This window comes from Arvicola amphibius, chromosome 9, assembly GCF_903992535.2.
Source record: "Arvicola amphibius chromosome 9, mArvAmp1.2, whole genome shotgun sequence".
In the NCBI taxonomy this organism is placed as follows: domain Eukaryota; kingdom Metazoa; phylum Chordata; class Mammalia; order Rodentia; family Cricetidae; genus Arvicola; species Arvicola amphibius.
This window is the reverse complement of record NC_052055.2, coordinates 45,915,132-45,934,971: the sequence shown is the minus strand read 5'-3', so window position 1 is coordinate 45,934,971 and position 19,840 is coordinate 45,915,132. Positions and strand designations below refer to the sequence as shown.

The 19,840-nt window shown below is 51.6% G+C and overlaps 1 protein-coding gene across 1 annotated transcript in view; it reads right to left on the bottom strand.

Moving 5' to 3' along the window:
- Window positions 1-18,831, bottom strand: part of Tafa5 (TAFA chemokine like family member 5) — a 201,930-nt gene extending 183,099 nt beyond the window's left edge. The window contains exon 1 of the mRNA XM_038343065.1: window positions 18,720-18,831. Coding sequence (XP_038198993.1) covers window positions 18,720-18,831 — 112 coding nt within the window. The remainder of the gene's footprint in view (window positions 1-18,719) is intronic.
- Between the last annotated feature and the right edge of the window lie 1,009 nt (window positions 18,832-19,840).

The following is a 19,840-nucleotide window of genomic DNA, read 5'->3' as shown; positions in this document are numbered from 1 at the left end:
AAATGGCAATGAAAGCAGAAGCCTTCCAGTTTTGAGATTAGACATGAACTACTGAGTGGCATCAAAGGGTCAGCCCAAAACAACAGTCCCGGGACTATGACTTTAATACTCTGGGACACTTGGAGTCATGCAAAGACCGTTGCATGTGGACAGAATTGCAAAGTCGTGTGGCCAGTGGGCATTCCCTTTTCTGCTTTGCCTACCAAAGAACTCAACACAGCAGCTATCAAAGAAAACTGCAAGGGATACCCCATGTCACCTCAGGGCGCCTAAGACCATGTCTACTGGAACACAGCTAATGGAAACTCTCCCTGCATTTAGGCAAGTCTGGAGGAGAGCCTATGGCCAGTACACAGGACAGGAAACCCATGCTGACGCCCACACAGGGTGTCAAGACTCAAAGGTCATACCAAAGTCATCCCCCAATACCAAAATTAAATTTATTAAGAGTTAACGGCTCTTCGGCGAATTTATTAATCAATTTGACAACACCTGGGGATTGTAATATAAAAATAATCAGTTGGCCCTACTCACCAACGTGAGGTGCCAAGAAGGTGTCATTTCATTTTCCAGTGCCCACTGCCGCAGCCTGCAAAGACTTATTGTTACATTAATTGAGATGAAAATTTCTCAGTGTGGAATTTCGGGGGAACATGGGTGCATTTCATCCATTTGCACACAGGGATGGGTGGCAGTTAGTGGGCCAGCACTACACTGCCACGTCCTGCCTCCTCCCACTGTACCACACAGCAATTGGCCTCAGGATAGGGAGTTAGCATCCTAGAGAGACAAAGAAAAAACAGACACACGGGACCATCTCACAGAAATGCACCATGAAAGGCTCTAAGAACGGGAAAGGAGCCTAGTCCTTCTCTTTTCTCCTTGTCCGTTAGGCAACTGGGAAATCTCACCCAAGCGGAGGTCATTGTACGGATTCCCAATAGACAGCTCCTGCTTCATCTTAGCAGACACTCTGCTCCCAACATATCAGACGGCCCAAACAGAGCTCTCTAAAAGTCATCAGCGTCACTGAAGGGCCACATTCAGAGCATATGGGAGCTTCCAGGGAACAAGCAATACATGGGTTGCCCTTCGTGCACCCGACCCACGGCCGGGCTATCAAGGCACACAGCAGAAATGAGTCTTACAAACTCAGGGATGCAGCCTGCACCAGAGTGAACCACCAGTCTCAGGAAGTTCACAGTGGCCATGTTGAAGGAGGAACAAGTGTGTTACACCCTCTGAATCCCACAATTTCCCAGTTCCTATAGCTGGCATTGGATGCTGCCCAGAAGCAAAGCCATCCCTGTCACTGAAAATACAACCTGAACGGGACATAGTCTCACTCTGCAAGCACATTGCTAGGTGGACACTGCACTGAGGAGACCCAGACCCCAAACTGCTCCCTCTCTCAGAAGTCCCCTGTGTAAGGATAGCACCGTGTTAGGAGAGAGTGCTGGCTGAGAGATGCTGCGTTGGCCCTTCAGCAAGAGTGAGCACAGACTGGCCCCTGGCCTACCTTCCGGTCTCCCTGCCAGCCTGTACCCAGGGACTCTTCGTTTCAGATTTTATTTGCCTTTAGTTCTACCTAGAAGCCTCTTGGAAATGACTGCTTGTCTGTAAGCACAGTGAAGGACATTATTCTATACTGTAGTGTGGCCAAGACACGAGAGGGATAGGAATACCTCAACATACATCACCCACAGCGAGATACCCCTCCCACGGGGCACCTCGACAGGCTCCCATCACCTTGCTGCCTGGGTCTGCCAGATGGTCTGCAGATGGGATTCACAAACACAGAGACACAGGACATACAGTTTGTGAGGGCCACTTTCTCCAAATCACAGCCCAAGTCCTGGCCTCCTTCCTAGGCATCACCTCCCTGAAGCCCTCCCAGCTTCTCTGTTTCCTGGGGTCCAGGGCTTGGTCACCAGTGTAGGGATGCTCATGAGTGTTGCTCTCTCTCTCTGAGATCATTCAATACCTGTAACTGTCAGGTGCCCCTTAGCCATGGAGACCTCACTTTACCTGAACAGGGGAGATGTACCACCCACATGCCAGGCCCCAACTCTTAGGCTGTCCCTGGCTCCCTGAGGCAGGCAGAGCCTCTGCATAACAGCAACTTAAGCACAAATAAAGTTTCCTTTCTTTGCCATGGCAAGGTGCAAGGGCTTTGCCACAAGGTTTCTGGACCTGTCTACAAAGTTTGTTTGATGAAACTGAAGAAGGGTTAGCTGTAAAATAAGAATGAAGAGACACTTTGCAGCTTGGGAATATGGTGTTGATTGAAGGCTATCAACCTGGCTTTCACAAATTTCCCCCTCTGCTCTGTGAGAATTCACACTCCATAGAATAGTATTCAGGCTGGGGATGTGGGGTGCATGCTAAGGTTTAAATATTCAATGTCCCCACAGGCTCATTGCTGGAGGCATGATAACCAGATGTTGGACTTTGGGAAGTGGTTGGATCCTGAGATGACTGAGCTAATCAGTGGATTATTTCTGAGGTGGGGTCATTACATGTTGGCATTTTGGGGAGATTAAGGAAGTAGGTTACCAGGAATATGCCTGTGAAGATTACACCTGATCCCTCATCTCTTCCTCTGTCTCTCTGCTTCCTGTCCTCCATGACACAGGAAGCTTCTGACACACTTCTGGCTATGATATATATGGCTCTGCCTCAAGGGACAAAGGTCATGGGCCTGAGATCATTGAAACCATGAGCTGGAAGGAATGTATCCTTAAAGTATATTGTACTGTCTTTTGTCACTGCAATGCAAAACTAACATGGTGGCCTCAATTCAGGCACCAGTGGGGAAGACAAGAAGTGGGGAAAAGAGGTGACAGTGGTTGTTGCACATTCCTTCCTGGGAAGCAGAGGTTTGCCAGGAAACAAACGAAGTCAGGTCAGACCACCAAAGGCGGGCCTGTGGTGTGCCGGGTCAGGCTAAACTTTCTACCTAGCAGAGGGACCCAGACACTGATGGCTGAGCACCAAGGGCTAAGGTGTGGGTGAGTGGTAGGTTGTAGTTTGGTGACAACATATACCACAAGCCGGTGAAGACTTGTCAACAAATATGGCCATGCAAGAATCCTGGTTTTGGCCAATTTGTACACTACTTGGTATCACCAGACAGACTTCTCTTTAACATAAAACATTTACAAAGGCCATAAACTCCTAGGAGCGCCACACTGTAGGAGAAAGGAGGAGTGAGTGTTGCCAATACTTTGAATACTTTCTTGAAGATCTAGCGCTTTGGATGTTGGAAGGATGGCTGCCAATCTCTAGCCACACACAGTCTGACATCTCCAGGGCATCTATCAGCATCACCCACTCTTCTCTAGCTGCTCCTGCAGCCGGAGGACTTAGTGATGAGGTGGGAGTCCAGGCTAGCTTCCAGGAGTAGAGGTCTTCCTGCCTCACTTTACAAGGAACACTCGTGGGGACAGTCAGTCTGTATCTCTGGAACTATATCTCTGCAGATTCCCAGGTCTTGCAGTCTCCACTCTAGAATGAATCACTGTAATCCAGGGCTGGGTTTCCATGATGCTTTCCACTGAACCCCTAAGGCTATAATCACCAGAAACAACATTGTTTCTAGAAGGAACAGTTCCTGAACTTCCACAGAACAATGGTAGAGCCACTGCTAAGGCAACAGCGTAACAGGTTAGGAACCGGGAGATAGGTTCTGGGATTCACCAACCCCTACCCACTGACCTCTGGAATGCCAGGGGACTGCACAGCCTCCAGTTGCCCATCTTCTTGCTCTCAGTACTGTTGGCTCCATCTCCCCTCTCCTGGGCACCTTGGCTCCCACTTCTAGTTCAGGCCACGAGCTATGAACTTGGGTGTCTCTAAGAGAGGCAGCGCTGATGTTTGGCCAGGTCGTCACTTAAGGCCCAGCTGAATCTAAGAGGCACCTACCTCTCTAGCCTCAGTTTCTTTGTCTATAATGACAGGATGGCCTTCCCAACCACCTAAGGCTCTGAGTGCAAAAAACGGCAGCATGGGAGAGAGGAACTGAGACTAGGAGCATGAACGTGGCCTGGGACCCAGTGTCAGGGCTCCAGAGACAATACACAGTTGTCCCTACACTGGAGGTTCAGGATGAATATACTGACTTACAGTGAGGACCCTGAGGCTAGTGGGAAAGCCCTATCACACAGCTCATGGTCACAACAGATAAGGTTAGGGCTAAAGCCTGGCCCCCAGAAGCCAAGCCCTGAGAAAGAGGAGTCCTACTATTCCAGACAGCTTCTTTCAAGTCCCCGGTGTCTGGGAGTCAGGGAGGTGTGGAGTGGTAAAGGATCTCTGCCTATGTTGACACATCTTTCTCCTGATGCCAGCCAGTTTTACTAAAGTCAACATGGTCCAATATGGCAGCACTCCTGGTCCACTCTGAGGGTTACCACTCCATTGCACTACCAAGACAATATCACCCTCCTCTAGAGAGCCACAGCCCAGGACACAGCGGTCATAGCATCATTAGAGGTAAGGGTTCTGAGGCCAGAACATGCCTAAGAGTTCATCCATGACTGGCTGGGGAGCATACAGGGTGGAATGGGGCTACTTTCAGAAGCCTACTGCAGAAGTAGCTCCCTTTTAAAAAGACAAGGTCCATGGCTAATGCCTCCACATTTGAAGGCTGTTCAAGGTCTCCTTAGCCCTGCACTAGCCCCAGGAAGGGACAACAGAGAACTTTCTGGAAAAGCCAGATTTGTACATCAAAGTCTTTCCAAAGTCAGGGTCTAGCCAGTTGTACCCAATTAGCTAGTCACCTCCCACCTCCTTCTCCACCCTGCCCCAAAGATGGCTTCTTCAGAACAGCACACCTGCCCTAGTGCCAGCCCTATCCCAGGTGGGCATGGCTCTCTACCCTGCTAAACACAGAGACGAGATGTGGCGTTCTCCACAGCCCACCTAGCACCAAGAACCATAGAAGAAAATGGGGGTATCTTTTGTAAAGCATCAAATGGCTCAGTGAAGCAACCAAGAGTAGTGAGCACCCAGCTCTCCACGGGCAGGAAGCAATTCACACTACATAGCCTGATCTGGAGGTGAGAGCTCTGAACACGGAGGTAAAAGGGCACCACGGTGTTTCTCTATGACCCTCTGCTTCTCCGTGTGTAGAAAGTAGATTCGTGAATCTGGCCTCCCACTGGGAGGGTCACTGCAGCGAAATACATACAGTGGCTGGTACCATCTGTTTGCAATAAGGAATTTAAAACACATGTGCTTGCTGAAAACAAAGGATTCTGGTGAGGATGGGTGGCTCCCTGGGGATTAAGATAGTGTGAAGGCAGTGAAGCTGGCTCAACCCACTGACATGCCTTGCGCATGGCGATGTCGTCAGACAGTATTCCCTGGCCAAACACATGGCATTAGAGGTGATGTGTGTCCTGAGACTTCAAAAGGCCCAACAATGCCTTTCAGAAGATGCAGCAGCAAATGGATGGACCGTCTACAACAGGCTTTCTCTCAGGAACTGCAAGTACCTGTCAGCCAAGCAATGCTGATGTTTCTTGCTGAGTCACATGGCCCAGGGCCCACCGAGAGGGGACACAGCCCATCAGCCATCACCCAGAACTGGCACACCACACTGTGGAGTGGAAAAGCTCTGGGTTTTCTGAACATGAAGAGCACTGAGGATTCTTAGCCTTCTGTGTGCCGTGGGACATCCCACACCGTCTACAGCTAACAAATATTTTACAATGAGAAAAGAAGGGCACAGATAGGATCGAAGGGACTGTAAGTCTGCCTGGGCTGTGATCTGGAAGCCAGGGCTTCTCAGGGAGTGCTGCCTAGGCAAGGTGAGCTCAGAGGCCCCCAAGCCCCACATCACACCACACCAGTCAAGCTGCCCTTCTCTCAAGGTCTTTGTCCACACTCCTGTCCTTCATCAGAGGAAAAGGGACTTCTCTATTGACCCTATCTATTTCTCCTCAAACCCCACCTCATGCTCCACCATCAGATGACAGCTGCCAATTCTTCCAAGAGGTATTCCACAGGCCAATGATTTCTGTGAGCTCCTGGTGAAGGATCTAGCATGGGTACTTGCTACTGCATTGGTTTTAAGTAAGGGACAGATACACTCGGGTCCCACAGCCTCAGAGTGTGGGTACTAGCTTAACATTTTCAGAGAGTCCTCCTCATAGGTCCTCAGACTCCAAGGCGGCAGTGCACAGTTAACAGAGAGTCCCATGTGCAAACAAGGCAGGCAGAAATCCAGGTAAGGACAATGCAGAAAGCAAATCCAGCTTCCCCGACCAGTGTGCAGCTGGCCTCAGGTGAGACAGGGAACCTCTGAGTCACGTACCCCAGGAACAGCTGGATACTGACAGGCACCTTGAGGGTCCTTTATGAGAAAGCTCAGGATTTTTTGTGTGTTTAACTCATGTTTGTTTAGTTACAACATACACTTCAAGTACAAAGAGTAGAGAAGGCATGGGCAGGCTGGTTCCTTCCACCTGCACTATGATTTTGCCCAGCATAGGATCAGCCAGTCCTGGATTTGTCCTCCAGAGCCATTGTCCCATGTGCTCAAGGTTACCTGACACCGACATGTTCTCATTTCCATTAGCATCCTGGCTACTTCTGAATTCCAGAGAAACCACATGGCCACCTGAGAAGAGGTTGGTGACTGGGATTTGTTCGGTGTCTCTGTGATGACAGCCCTGTGGATGCCCTGGTGCTCACTGAAGAGTCTGAGGCTTTCAGAGTGACTTTACAAATGGCTTCTGTTCCATTCTGGAACATCAGGGTGGGGGTAGGCAAGCATGAGAAGTTTGTTGCTATGCTCAGGAAAAGCATGGATTCAGACCAAACTGTGGTCTCCTCAGAGAAACTCCACCTCTCAATGGGACCTTAGTTGTTTTGAAACAGGAAAAATGCCAGAGGCATTGAGCCTGCCGGCTACACCAATTCCAAAGCCTCAGTACGTGTACTCACTTCGTTAGAGTTTTTCTTAGTCCGGGGAGCTCAGGACTCCAAGCCCTGGCCTTCAGATACTTCTCCAAGGTCACTAATCTACAACAGCTCCAGCAGCCAAGTGCCCCATTAAGACCCAGTTCCAGTGGGTCCCTCAGGTTCCCAGAGGGACAACATCTGTCTTCGGGGTCTATCACAGGAGTTTCCAAACACTTAGCTTCACGTGGAGTTTCAGACCCAAAGGCGTCTCACCAAGGTTAGAATTCTACACATTATCAGTCCCAGAGAAGCTGAGAGTTTTGCCCAGGCCAAGTCCCCCATGACCCTCAAAGATGGGGAAGATTGGTGGGACACAGAGGGCATCTCTTCTCCCTACACGGAGGCAGCAGCTCCTTCCCAGCAATGAGCCCACAAGGAAAAGGGCAGGAAGGGTGAGAATAGCTCTGTGGCAGGCTACAGATGACTCTGCCTGGCTCTTTCAGCCACTGGAGCACTGGAGACGAGAAACATAAATTAGCACCAATTAATGAACCCATTTCACTTTATTTAGGATATGCCATCACGTAGCAAAATGCTACAGGAGAGGAGCAATTTAAACCAGGGTAAAAGTATCTTTCTGACTGGAAGGCCACTAGCATGAGGCCACACAGCGTTTAAGAATCCTTTGGAGCTTTTAGCATTTTATCTGATAAAAAACTAGCATGGGGAGAGCCTCTAGAGACCTCCAAAGACCGCTCCAATATTCCCTAAAATGAGCCACCCAGGTTCAGGCTCCAGGCTCCGTGGTTCCTCTAAACTGGCTCACTTGGGTGTTCAATATAATCAAACGTACAGCAGAAACAAGACAATCCACTTGTATTGCTCTCTGGCTCAGCCTGGATATTTCATAGCAGTTGAGGACATTAACAGGGTTTTAAGATCTGTTCTCAGGTCAACCAGGCTAGGAAAAAAAAAAATTCCTTCTGTTGTCCTGCTACCCAGTGGCTTCTGACATGAATAAAGAAATCTGTGGACAATACAAGAGGCACAGGACTTCCTAACCTTCAGAAGAGAGATCTTGGGTCATGGCAGTCAGTCATGAGACTAGGAGAGGCCTAGGAGAGTTAATGGTCCCTCCCACGTGAAGCTCAAGATCTAAAAGATATGGTAGGTGAGTCCATTCGGTGAAATTAACAGGGTCTCCCAAAGTCCCCAGACCCTAGAACCTACATCGGTACCACTTCTATTCTGTTTCTTGAGAAATCCCTCTGAAGCCATCCACCAGCTGGGGTATGGTGTGTAGGAACCAGGCATGCTGCCTGGGATGTCAGGAAGGTGAACAGAAAGAAATGGGAAATGCTCCACCCTTCTCTGGCCTGCATATACATACACACACACACACACACACACACACACACACAGAGAGAGAGAGAGAGAGAGAGAGAGAGAGAGAGAGAGAGAGAGAGAGAGAGAGAGAGAGAGAGAGAGAGAGAGTCTCTGACAACAGAGAAGGTACTCTTTTCTGGGCTCCCCGGTGAACTTATTTCCCATCACCCCATTTCATCAGATGTTCTGGAACTTGTGGGAGCTTCCAGGTAGAGGCCGGAAGCACCTTCAACATTGTTTATCTACATTTCTGACAGGCACTCAGCACAGCCCATCCACAGCCTCGCCCTGAGTCTCATGGAGGCCTCAGAGAGGGCCCAGCAGGAAAGCACCTCCCTCCAGACACACACTGTGTCTCTAAGAAGATTCAGCAGCAGAGACAAGACTGCAAGGCCAGCTCACCCTGGAATCCCCTCCACCTTTAACGCACTCTCTCTCCACACTAAAGCCCGTGCTAGGGGTTAAGCTGCCTGGACAAGGGAGCTTCCTGAGAATAGCAGACATGGCTGTCCTCCTATCTCCAAACCCTGCTGAGCCCCACAGAACAGAGGGCTGAAGGGCAGAAAGATGCACTGGGAACCCTGTGCCACACAGACCCTGCATTTGCCCTCACAGGCAGGGGCTAGATCTGAGCTCCTGAGAGTGAAGACTGGCTATGCCCAGAAGACTTTCTTCAGCTCAACTGAGACTCTCTAAGGAGCCAAACGCTAGTGAGTTCTGTGGCCACAGGGAAGAGGGCCTGTACAGGGAGGGGCAGCAGCTCAGGCACGAGCTGTAGCCATACCTGTCTTAGGCCTCTGTAGGGTTGAATAAAGGACAAGATGTGTGCGGGGTATGGGCCGGCCTTTCTGAGACAATAGGTTGGCTGACCTGAGGTAAGGAAATGGCCAAGTGCAGGGGACAGGGGACAGTGCCACTGAAGGAAAGAGCCATCTTTTAACAAGGTAACAATGAGACTGACTTTCTAGGCTATCCCCAGTATGACCTTAAGCATCTCTCACTGGAGCAATTCCTCTCACTGCAAATGCTTCAGGCACCAGACACACCTCAGACTCAGGCTTCTCCTGGCTTCCCACATCCCTGGGGGCACAAGGAAGGCCCTAAGTAGGTTCTGAGGTATGCCACTGTATACTGCTGTCAAAGAGGTAGCCAGGGTAGATAGGAACCAGCTGAGAGCTCCATGACTCACGTCTCAATCTTGCAGACACAGAGCTCATAATCCAGTCAGAGACCACCAGTCTTCCAGGCTTGCCCACCTCAGCAACAACACTGAAGATCAGCGTATGCCCAGGGTCCAGACACCTTACCATGTCCTCCAGCATTCATTTTGGATCATCAAAGTGAAACACAGCAGAGACAGATGCTCACTGGGAAATGCACCAGCTTCACTGAGGGAATGGCAGGTACATCCCCGTAGGTTACATGGTTAAAGCCAAAAGTAAGCAGTTGTCACTATAGCCTCGTTTTGGCCAACGACGAGGGAGAATGTCAGGGTACAGGGGCTTGTGGCTGCATGCTGTGGCCTTCCAACACAGACTCTGTAGGCCCAAGTGAGACATCTCCAATTCATGCATGGTAAAACCCCAGCCCTGGAGGTCAGTGATCACTGTCCATCTCAAGCAAGGGAACCAGGACCCAAAGAAGAGAGGTAGACTCTTGTATGGAGTGTGACATGCACAAAAGGCACATAAGTAGCAGGACGTGACACTGACCACAGAAGGCCTAGTGCCAAGGGTCAAGAGCCCCGGGGGTCTATCTTTACCATCTCCTTACTGGCTCTCATTGTCACCTGTGTTTGGGTCACACTTACAGATCCTTGCCTTACTGGGTGAAGGGCAGATTAATGAATGAACCTTGAGGGGTCTATAAGAACAGTCTAGCCTTTGTCCCCTCTTGTTCTGTCAATCTGGGGTCTTTAAAGGCTACTGAGATTAGAGACCCAGATGATAGATTTTGTTTAATATACACTATCAAGGAGGGAGAGACAGGATGTGCAATTCCGTCCGATGATATGGGGGATAAGAGTAACTCGTGTGTGTGTGTGTGTGTGTGTGTGTGTGTGTGTGTGTGTATGAGCGTGCACGCACAGTGCTGAACACCACACCAGAACACACATCTCAGTTCTCCCATGGGGCACACATGGCCATCCTATGTATAATAAGAAATCAGAAAGGGTCATGCTTATCTTTGAGATACAGAAACACAGAAATCCCAAGCCAAGTGCCCATAAGAAAAGAGCATTTTGGCAGAGAGGAGATACTCAGGCATGAATGGAACTGAGTCCCCGGAGAGCATCTGAGGGAGCCCGCACTTAACCAGGGCAGAGTGACCAGGGACTAGAGAAGGGGCAGACTGGAACAGAACCACACACACTCTCCACCCCCACAATGTACAGTTTCAGGCCACAGCTTCCCAGACACTAAAACGAAGCAGCCAAGCCGCCGCAAGCAGGAGCAGAACTTCCCAACAGAGGAAAGGAAGGGCTCTCAACACCCCCAGAACACTGAAATCACACGCGGGAACTGGGCTGCCTCCTCTGAGGGAGGCGAGCATAATTAAGCAAGTGGGTGGAGGAAGAGGGGCTGATGGGCGCCTCTGCTGCTACGCTGGACCCGGGATGTTTGATTGCCGCTAAATGGCTTCATCACCATCGGCACTATGGTTTCATGTGTGACAGACACAGAAAATGAAGCCTCGAAGAGGAGGCTGCAAGCCACCTTCAAAACGCGCTGGTCCCAGCTCTGGAAAACAGCAGCTGTGGGAACTTGTGGAGACACCTTCCCTGCTGCAGGAAGTGGTTCCAACAGTACCGGCAGCCAGGAAGAGGCCTCACAGCATCCACAAAGCCCACACAAGCCGTCTGGGCAGGGGGAAGCCCGACTGGGTCCTTGCAGAGGGACATCCTCGGATCCCCAACAGGCTATGCAGCTCAGAAGGGGTGTAAGCCCAGAAGCGTGAAGTCTCAATTCTCCAAGCTGAGAGATGCCTCCACATTCTTGTCGACTGGGGAGCCACAGGCAGGAAACTCAAGAGCCATCCAGTTCATTCTCCAAGGGGCAAATGGCTGGGGCCAGCTTTGGTCATCACAACCGGGAAAGGGGACTATGGCTGTGAGTGCGTTTGTATGTGTGTGTGTGTGTGTGTGTGTGTGTGTGTGTGTGTGTGTAGGGAGGGAGGGAGAGAGAGAGGTACTGTTCATGTCCTCCAGTGCACTGAGATGGTCCGGGTGCTTATGGTGCCCTTCAGAAACTGACCCAGAGTTAGAAAGGAGCAAAGAAAAGGGAAGACAGGTAAATGCTAATTGAGAGTGAAGCAAACAAGAAACTCACCTGAGGGTGGAGAGCCTTCTGTTCCAGCACCCTGAGAAGCCCCCCTCTACCCCCAGGCACACTTTTTAAAAGAGTGAGCACAGGTCAGGAATGCCACTGTTTGCTTTCTTTTCAATAAAACTGTCAGAACGCAGAACCGAGGGTCTTCAGGGATCTGAACAGCTTAGTCTCTTTGCAGAAGGAAATGGCTCTCTGCTCCAGCCAGGGCCTGTTTTCAGTCTTCAGACTCTCCCCATGTCCACTCCGGTCCCCAGGTCCCATTGCTGCATTTCAGCATCACCCCTAGTCCTGCGGCCAAATTCGGTTCTCTACAGAGACACCACTTATCAACAGTGTCACCCAGTCCTCTCGGCCCTTCCCAGCCATAGAAAGATGACAGCTGACGCTGACCCAGGACCATCCAGCAATTTCAACCATTTCCCTCCTACCTTACCAGCTGTGGTAAGGTAGAATTTTCTATCACTGTGAACATAGGCAGAAGGCAGTGAGCACCTGCAGTGTTCCAGAAAAAAATACTGCTTATTCTTTCTACAGAGAGGAAGGTTGACCCCGAGCATAAAGGAGGAAGAGTTGTTTAGAGAAACTGGGGAGTGGAGAAGGACACAGCCTCAGGAACTAACAGGCAAAGCTTCCTATGAGTGGGGCCACTTGTTGGGGAGCTCTAGGCCCATAGTGAGTTGTTAGACATGGCCAGCTGACAAGGAGCAGAGACTCATAACCAGGTAGACCAGCAACTCGCATCCTGGATCTCTGCATCCCAAGATCCCAACGGATGCAGACAGACTCAGACAAACTTAGCAAGCAGACTCAGGCTCCAGGATGAGACTGGGAGAGAAGCAGTGGGTGGCTCTGTGTGTGTGTGTGTGTGTGTGTGTGTGTGTGTGTGTGTGTGTGTCTGTCTGTCTGTCTGTCTGTCTGTCTTCCACAGCAAGAAAGAAACACAAGCAGCTTGTGAAAGTCTACCTAGGGGTTGCCTTCTTTGTGGTTTGGGGCCTTTCTCTGCAATGGAGGGATAGAAATTGGGGCCTCGTGCATGCTAAGCAAACACTCCCTCACTGAGCTGTGAACCCCTAGACCTCTTTACCTTTTTATTCTGAGTCAGGATCTCCACAAGTTGTCTGGGTTGACCTTGGACTTGGAATCGGATTCTCCTGCCTCATCAGGAGTACAGGCTGAGCATTCTGTGTTTTGTTTCATATGTATTCAGAGAACAGCACCCATGCCCCCTGCCCCAGAGCCATGATCAACTGGTTCTTCAATCTGGACAGCTTATCCCTTATGACAATCCTCTTGATATTGGAAACCCTGAGGATTGGATTGCCCCATCTGCTTGCCATAGCCCTCCCTGTCTCTCACTCTGCAAATAAAGCCCAAACAAGCAGGCAGGCTATGAGGAGCCACTGGTTAATCACAACGTGGATGGGACAGCACCTCTATGCCCAGTGCAGGGTAGGCAGTGAGAGGAGACAGTCCAAAGGCTATAGAGAATGCACAACACAGATGGCTTCTGCCAGCTCTCTCCAGTCTTTCCTCTGTGTCGACTGCCTGCCTTGCAATTGTAATGCCAGCGCTAGGACATTACAGTCATCTCCTCTACTCCTTGCTCCATAGCCTGGCACAGGGCTGAAGCGCCCCAGCACACACCAAATGCACAGGCCAGAGGCTCTGTCTCCAGCTTCACCCACCACTCTGGCCTCCCTTGTGAAGCCTGGAAGGTGAGTCTAGAGACAGGTCTTTGCAAAGGGGAGACCATCCACAAAGTGACACGGGAGTCCTTCCCGCCATTCACCATCCTTAATGGCAGCGTCTGCCAAGCTGGGACTTGCCTTCCCAGGATGCGAGAGGGTAACATCCCAAAGGAGCCCCACTTACATCCTTAGAGGTACAGGGGGTGCCCTCTTTTCTCTGCCACCAATTTTTTTCCTTTCTTTCTTTCTTTTTTCTTTTCTTTCTTTTTTTTTTTTTTTTTTTTGGTTTTTTGAGACAGGGTTTCTCTGCAGCTTTAGAGCCTGTCCTGGAGCTAGCTCTTGTAGACCAGGCTGGTCTCGAACTCACAGAGATCCGCCTGCCTCTGCCTCCCAAGTGCTGGGATTAAAGGCGTGTGCCACCACCGCCTGGCTCTGCCACCAATTTTAAGAAGTGGGTATTACAAAGTACTCTGCAGTCCTTCACCAAGCTCTCTGCCATGGCAGAGGGTCAGGACAGTCACCTAGACTCCCTGCCAACGCTAAGTCTGCCTGCCCCTTTCCCCCCCAACCCCATAGCTCAGCTCCAGGACAGCTCCCACCAGCTGCTGCTTCATCTAGTTGGTGAACTCTGGAGCAGTGGGGTCAGTGATGTTCAGGGGATGCCAGTGGCCTGCACAGAAACCCCAGCTCACAGAAATCCCTGGGGCAGTTCAGAAGTCCTGGTAAAAGCAAGTGAGACTTTAAGAAGGAAGGAGGAGCCTCAATGGGTCCTGTTCCAGCCCCTCACAGGCCTTGAGCCAGTGGCAGCAACACACACTAGAAGCACCTGCTAACCCTGTCAGCCACGCCTAGATGCTAGCCAGGGTGTTGCCCTGGGCAATCTCAGGGGCGGGGCATCAGCAAAGCCCTAGGTGACAGGTTGCACTCTGTAGAGGTCATTAACTCCAGAACGCCAAGTTTTAAAGCAAAAATGAGGTCTTCTAAAGAGGCAGCTGCCGAGCTATATAAAGAAATGGGGATTTTAATGTTTTGCTTTTTCTCCCCTCGTCTACTGTGCCATTATCATAACGTTTCCCCATAATTGCACCTATAAAGTCACCTGAAAGTACTTTCACACCACCAAAGTTGATCTACATATTTTATGCCCTGAGTGTAGAGGCAGGGCCAGGGCTGGGAATTTAGCAGGGAGGAGTGTTGTCTAGTCAAGCTCTCTTCTGGTTCCCGTTGCCTCTGACCTCACCGAGGTCCGGATATCTCACAGCTGATGGGAGAAAGAAGCCAGCCCAGTATGAAAAGTGCAAAGCAGGCAGTCGACATTGGTGTCAGCAGCCCCAAAGAGAGGTTGGGGGAAGGGCAGGGGTGGTCCAGACCCACTGTCCAGGAGCAACCCTGGCTCTAAAAAGGAGATGGATAGTCCAGTCCAAGTTGCCTCTTCCAGGTCTATAAACAGAAAACCCTCAGAGAAGGCAAAATGCCTCTGCTTCCTTCTCCCTGGGCTCTAACCACAGTCAGGGAAAGCTGTTTACCATTATATTATGTGGCTGAAAGAAACAGCACATTTCAAGCCAGAAATTCATCGAGAGAGAGAGAGAGAGAGAGAGAGAGAGAGAGAGAGAGAGAGAGAGAGAGAGAGAGAGAGAGAAAGAGACAGAGACACAGAGAGAGACAGAGACAGAGACAGGAGAGACAGAGAGAGACGGAGACAGAGACCCCAACTGACTCCTAAAAGTCATCATTTTTTTGAAGCCTCTGGTATTTTCAATTTTACCTCTTTGAGAACTCTAGAAAACACATTTGATCAGCAGGAATACAGCACATTGTCATCGCCACTAAATATGCCACAAATTGTATTTGTAGAGGAAATGCATGTTGGGGACCAGCAAAGTGCCTACGCTCGGTTAGTATTCTAATGGATTAAAAACAATTCAAAACTTGTTTGTAATTTCTTCTATGCGCAGCTGCGGCCATGAGATTTAACTGAACGGCACAATTCAATTTTAGCAGGATTTATTTGAAAAAAAAAATGTATGTTAAACAGGCAGCCCCAATGCCTCTCCTGCACAGGACTCCCCAGTGCTCTGAAATGAGGCCGTTCTTCCAGCATTTACATGCCAGGAGCGTCTGTCCACCACGCAGCTCTGAAGGAGGAACTTGCCATCTATGCTGAAGCAGTCTCCTTTATTCCGGAACTGAATATGGCTCACAAGCATCAAAGTCAAGGCTCGGATGTCACAAGTCTCATCATTTTCTCCATGTTCCTAGCTGTTATTATCTTCAATAGACCGAAAGCAAGGTGGAAAGAAGAACTCTTAGGTGTGAGCACGGCACACAGTACACCAGCCCTTGGCACTACCTCATTCAACAACGGCGTCTGGCCAGCTGACCTTCCTGCTCCACAAGCTGGAGCAATTTAAACATTTCAGCCCTTTCTAAGCCACAGTCTGAGGAGTTTTCCAAGCCCAGAATAAAGCACTTTTCCCTTCTCGCAACACCTAACTTTACCAGGAGGCCTTGGTAAACACACTGAGTACTTGCTTCTAAAGTGGACCTTATAAGTAACATTTAGCACATACGAAATAGAACACCCATTTTAAAAAGCAGCCTCCTAAGTGCCCTGTTCTCTGTTCTCTCTCTCTCTCTCTCTCTCTCTCTCTCTCTCTCTCTCTCTCTCTCTCTCTCTCTCACTCTCTCTCCCTCACTACTCTCTCTCTCTGCTTTTCCTGGCAATTCTTCCCCAATCCCTGAAAATGACAAGGCTGAGTCACCATAGCAACCATCCTAATTGGTGGACTGCAGGTCTTTCTCTAGCCAGAGGGTGGAGCCCACCTCCTTAATATGAATCTCAAACACATAGCAAAGGACATCCAATGGGCAAGAGCAGTTGAATCCCCCAACAGAAACCAGGCCAGGAAATAATCCAGTTTCCTCCGATTAGTGCCAGGAAGTGAGCACCATGTGTGTAACAGAGAAATATACACACTATAGGCAACATCCTTGAGCCCCAAAAGATGGACACCGGCTTCCCAGATGTATCTGCTCTGTAGCAAAAAGATGGTTAGGGTAATAAAAATCCTTTACTGAAACATCTTTGCACACAAGGATGCTAACTATCCTTCATCCCAGATATGTTGAACGAGAGGCTGGAAATCATGGGAACTATTCAATTATCATTTCCTATGCATTATCGATTCTAAGAAAAACGAAATATTTTCCCCCCAGGATTGCAGTTTTCAGCTATAAATTATTACGATGTTATTTTGTATTTTAGAGCAATGTTTTAATTTCTCCAACTGCATTTCTGGTGTAATGGGGTGTGTCTAAAAAAACGTTAGCTCATTGTCAATTATTCCATTATATGGAGATGGCAACAGCCCGCAAAATGTGGCTGCTGAGGACTTCTGTTCGTCAGGATAAGATTCTTACCAATTGCCCTGGTAGCCAAGAAAGAACTCGGTAGGGAGGCCTGTTAAAGACAGACAAGTGCAGCAGGCCCCGTCCTTTCTCTGCGTCTATGAGACTCCTTCCCTCCAGTCAGATCAAGGGGCAAGCCGACAGAAGGAAGAGGTAAGGGTAAATTTTGATTCACACTGAGGTCTAGAATACAAGGGACAGAGGCTGGGAGTGGATACGAGGTACATCTTGGTGGTACCCTGAAGTGCCGAGTGTTGAGGTCACCGATGTATATCTGTTCTTTTCTCGTGTGCAGAGCTGCCTCTATTGACCCGGTCTGTAGCTCTGGTTTCTCATGCTAACCCAAGGATACTGTTACCAGAACCTGCCCAGGAAGTACTGCCAGCTCCTGATTCAGCTCCCCCATACCACCTCTTTTCCAACACACACACACACAAACACCTGAATGTGCCACCCCTGGGATAGCACCAGAAGAGTTATCTGACAGCCCCTGTCCAGCTCTGGAGTTTACCTGTCTTTAACTCCTTCTGTATCGCTAAGGCTCAGAGGTACCTGGGAAGCCCCTGAAAGCAGCCAGCAGGCTGCAGAAGGCTAAGGAGTGGGCACTCTCTTGTGGCTCACACCATGGTACTCCTTTCCTAGGGCAGCTAGGGCAACCAGGTTAGAACACTGCCAGCAGTAAGCCTCTTGCTTGCTGAGCCTCAGTGGAAGGTGCCACAGCAACACAGGGGGGACACAGAGGGCTTGAAACAACTGGGACAATTCCTGCTCTGGGCCTACTTGAATTTCCCTCAAGACGCTTTCATGCTGGGGGTTGAGCTATTCCCAAGGCAGAGTTGTCCCAGGACTCTGGCGACAAATTTAGCCATAACTTGAGTCTCTGAGGCTGCTGCAATCCCATTTCAGAGAAAGGAGGAACCGGGAATTGGGAGCTAGGAGACCCGAGGTTCTGGTGATGACCAGGGGAAGTGGGAGAAATCGCTTGGTGATGGCCTTTAATTTTATTTTAATTTTGTAAAGAATCCATATTTTCTCATCAACCCCCACCCCCTCCGCCTGTGGCAATTTTCCATGACAGGTGTTCCCTGGCACTAGTTCTTCCTTCCCACTGAGACGGGAAGGCAGGAGCCAGTAACCAAGCAAGCTCCCATCCCTGATGAAGCCAGTGCCCGGGACGATAACCAACCTCCACCCATCCCACCAGTTACCAACAGGCACCAGACACTAGGCACCAGTCAGGACAATGCCTCCCCACCCTACATCAGCCCCAAGTCCGTACATACAGGACTCAGATAATCGTTTCCTACATGCGACCTACCACCACTCACCGTCCTGCTCCCAGCCCAGCCCAGCTCCAGCGCCTCGTGCCAGGCACCGACCAGCCCGCACCTCCCTCCGCAGCCCTTGCCAGACCCACTGGGTCGCCAATTCATTCCTCCAAACCACCCTCGCAGCGGTAGCGGACCCTCCCCTCCAGTGGCATCCGTCCCCTTACTTCTCCTTTTACAGAAAGCATCTGGCGAGCCCGCTTCTCAGAAAGGCAAGAAGCTCTGCCACGCGTTGGCACCCAAGCCGTGCTCCTGCCTGAGGAGTCCCGCTTGGGCTCGGCTGCCGCGTCCCCACAAGTCCCCGGAGGGAGTGTCGCCGGCGGGAAGCTCAGCGCGCGCAGTTCCGCTCGGTCGCCAGCCTGGGCCAGAGTAGCGACCGCACGGCGGGCAGTGGGCACCCCCGCGCAGGGACGCGCCGTGCTGGCCTGGGCCTGACGCCGGCCCTGCTGGCGAGTCCGCGGAAGCACGTTCGGGCTGAAGCGCCCGGCAGCGGAGTGCCTGGAACCCCGAGCCGCCTGCACCCAGCCCTCGCGGGCCAGAGGAGCAGCGGCCAAGACCCGGGACCGCGCGCCACGCGCTCGCAACTCTGCACCGACGCGGGGCGCCCCGCCGGGGCAGGGGCCGGGCCGGGGACCCGAGGCCCGAGTGGGGCCCGGGTGCACGGTACTCACTGCAGTAAGCGATGAGCAGGCTGGCCAGGATCATGAACGCCCAAAAAGTTGAGGACATGCTGGGCAGGGCGGTCGCATCTTGCCGGCTGCTGGTCCTGGGCGATGGCGCCATTGAAGCCGCGGTGCCCGCGCGGGGGGCAGCAGCGCGTCTCAGCAGCCGGCCCTGCCCGCGCCCCCGTGCCGGCCTCCACGTGCGGGCCCCGCGTGTGCCATCTCCTCCTCGTCTTCCTTCTCCTCGTCGCCGTGCTCCTTTACCGCCGCCGCCGCGCCCGGGCCCCGGCCCACTGCGCCCCGCGCCGCCCGCGCCGCGCCCGCGCCCGCGCCGCCCGCGCCCGTGCTCGCCCGCCCGGGGACGCCAGCCCGCGGCTCTGGGCGTCGCTGCGCGCCCCAGCTCGGCGCGCCCCGTCACCAGTGCGAGGGGCGCGCCTGGAGCGCGTGCCCGGCGTGACGGGGCCCCGCACTGGCCCGGGACTGGCGAGGGAGGCGGGCAGAGGGGACGCCGCGCCCCAGCCGAGCCTCTGGATGGCGACAGAGACGGCCCAGCATACCCATAGTCGGGGCCCTGGGCGCGCAGGACCAGCAGGGCCAGCTGGAAGTTTGTGAACTCAGGACCCCCCAGAGGCTTCCACAGAAGGCCTGTGACACTGGGGTCCCAGACCTTGTTTGATATGGACCTGGAGAGTGAACCCAGAGTTTATTCCAAGCAAAGGATACTTGGAGCCCGTTCCCCACATGTGCCCAGCACCAGGTCTCCATGGTGTGTGCTGATGTTCTGGGTCCACTAGGGACCATCTGGGGGCACTTGCCCTGTCCTATCTCCAGAGCGTGCCACCCTGTGAACTGTGTGTCTGCCCTAAGAAGACATTCCTTTACACCTGCACAGAAATACTTCCTTGCCCCCTGAAGTGCACTTCAGCCTCTGCCCAGGCTCTGTGCCATCCCCCCTACCCACATCCATCTTCTAGAGTCTATACAGGGCAAAGTCACTTTGCTGGTTTTCTGAGGAGGGCAGCAATGGCTACAGCTCCTCTGAGGTGCCTGTCACTGTAGAACTGGTTTGCACTCGCAAACCAGCTGAACCGTCCCTAGTAAGTTCCTTGAAGCCCAGGAGATAACTCATA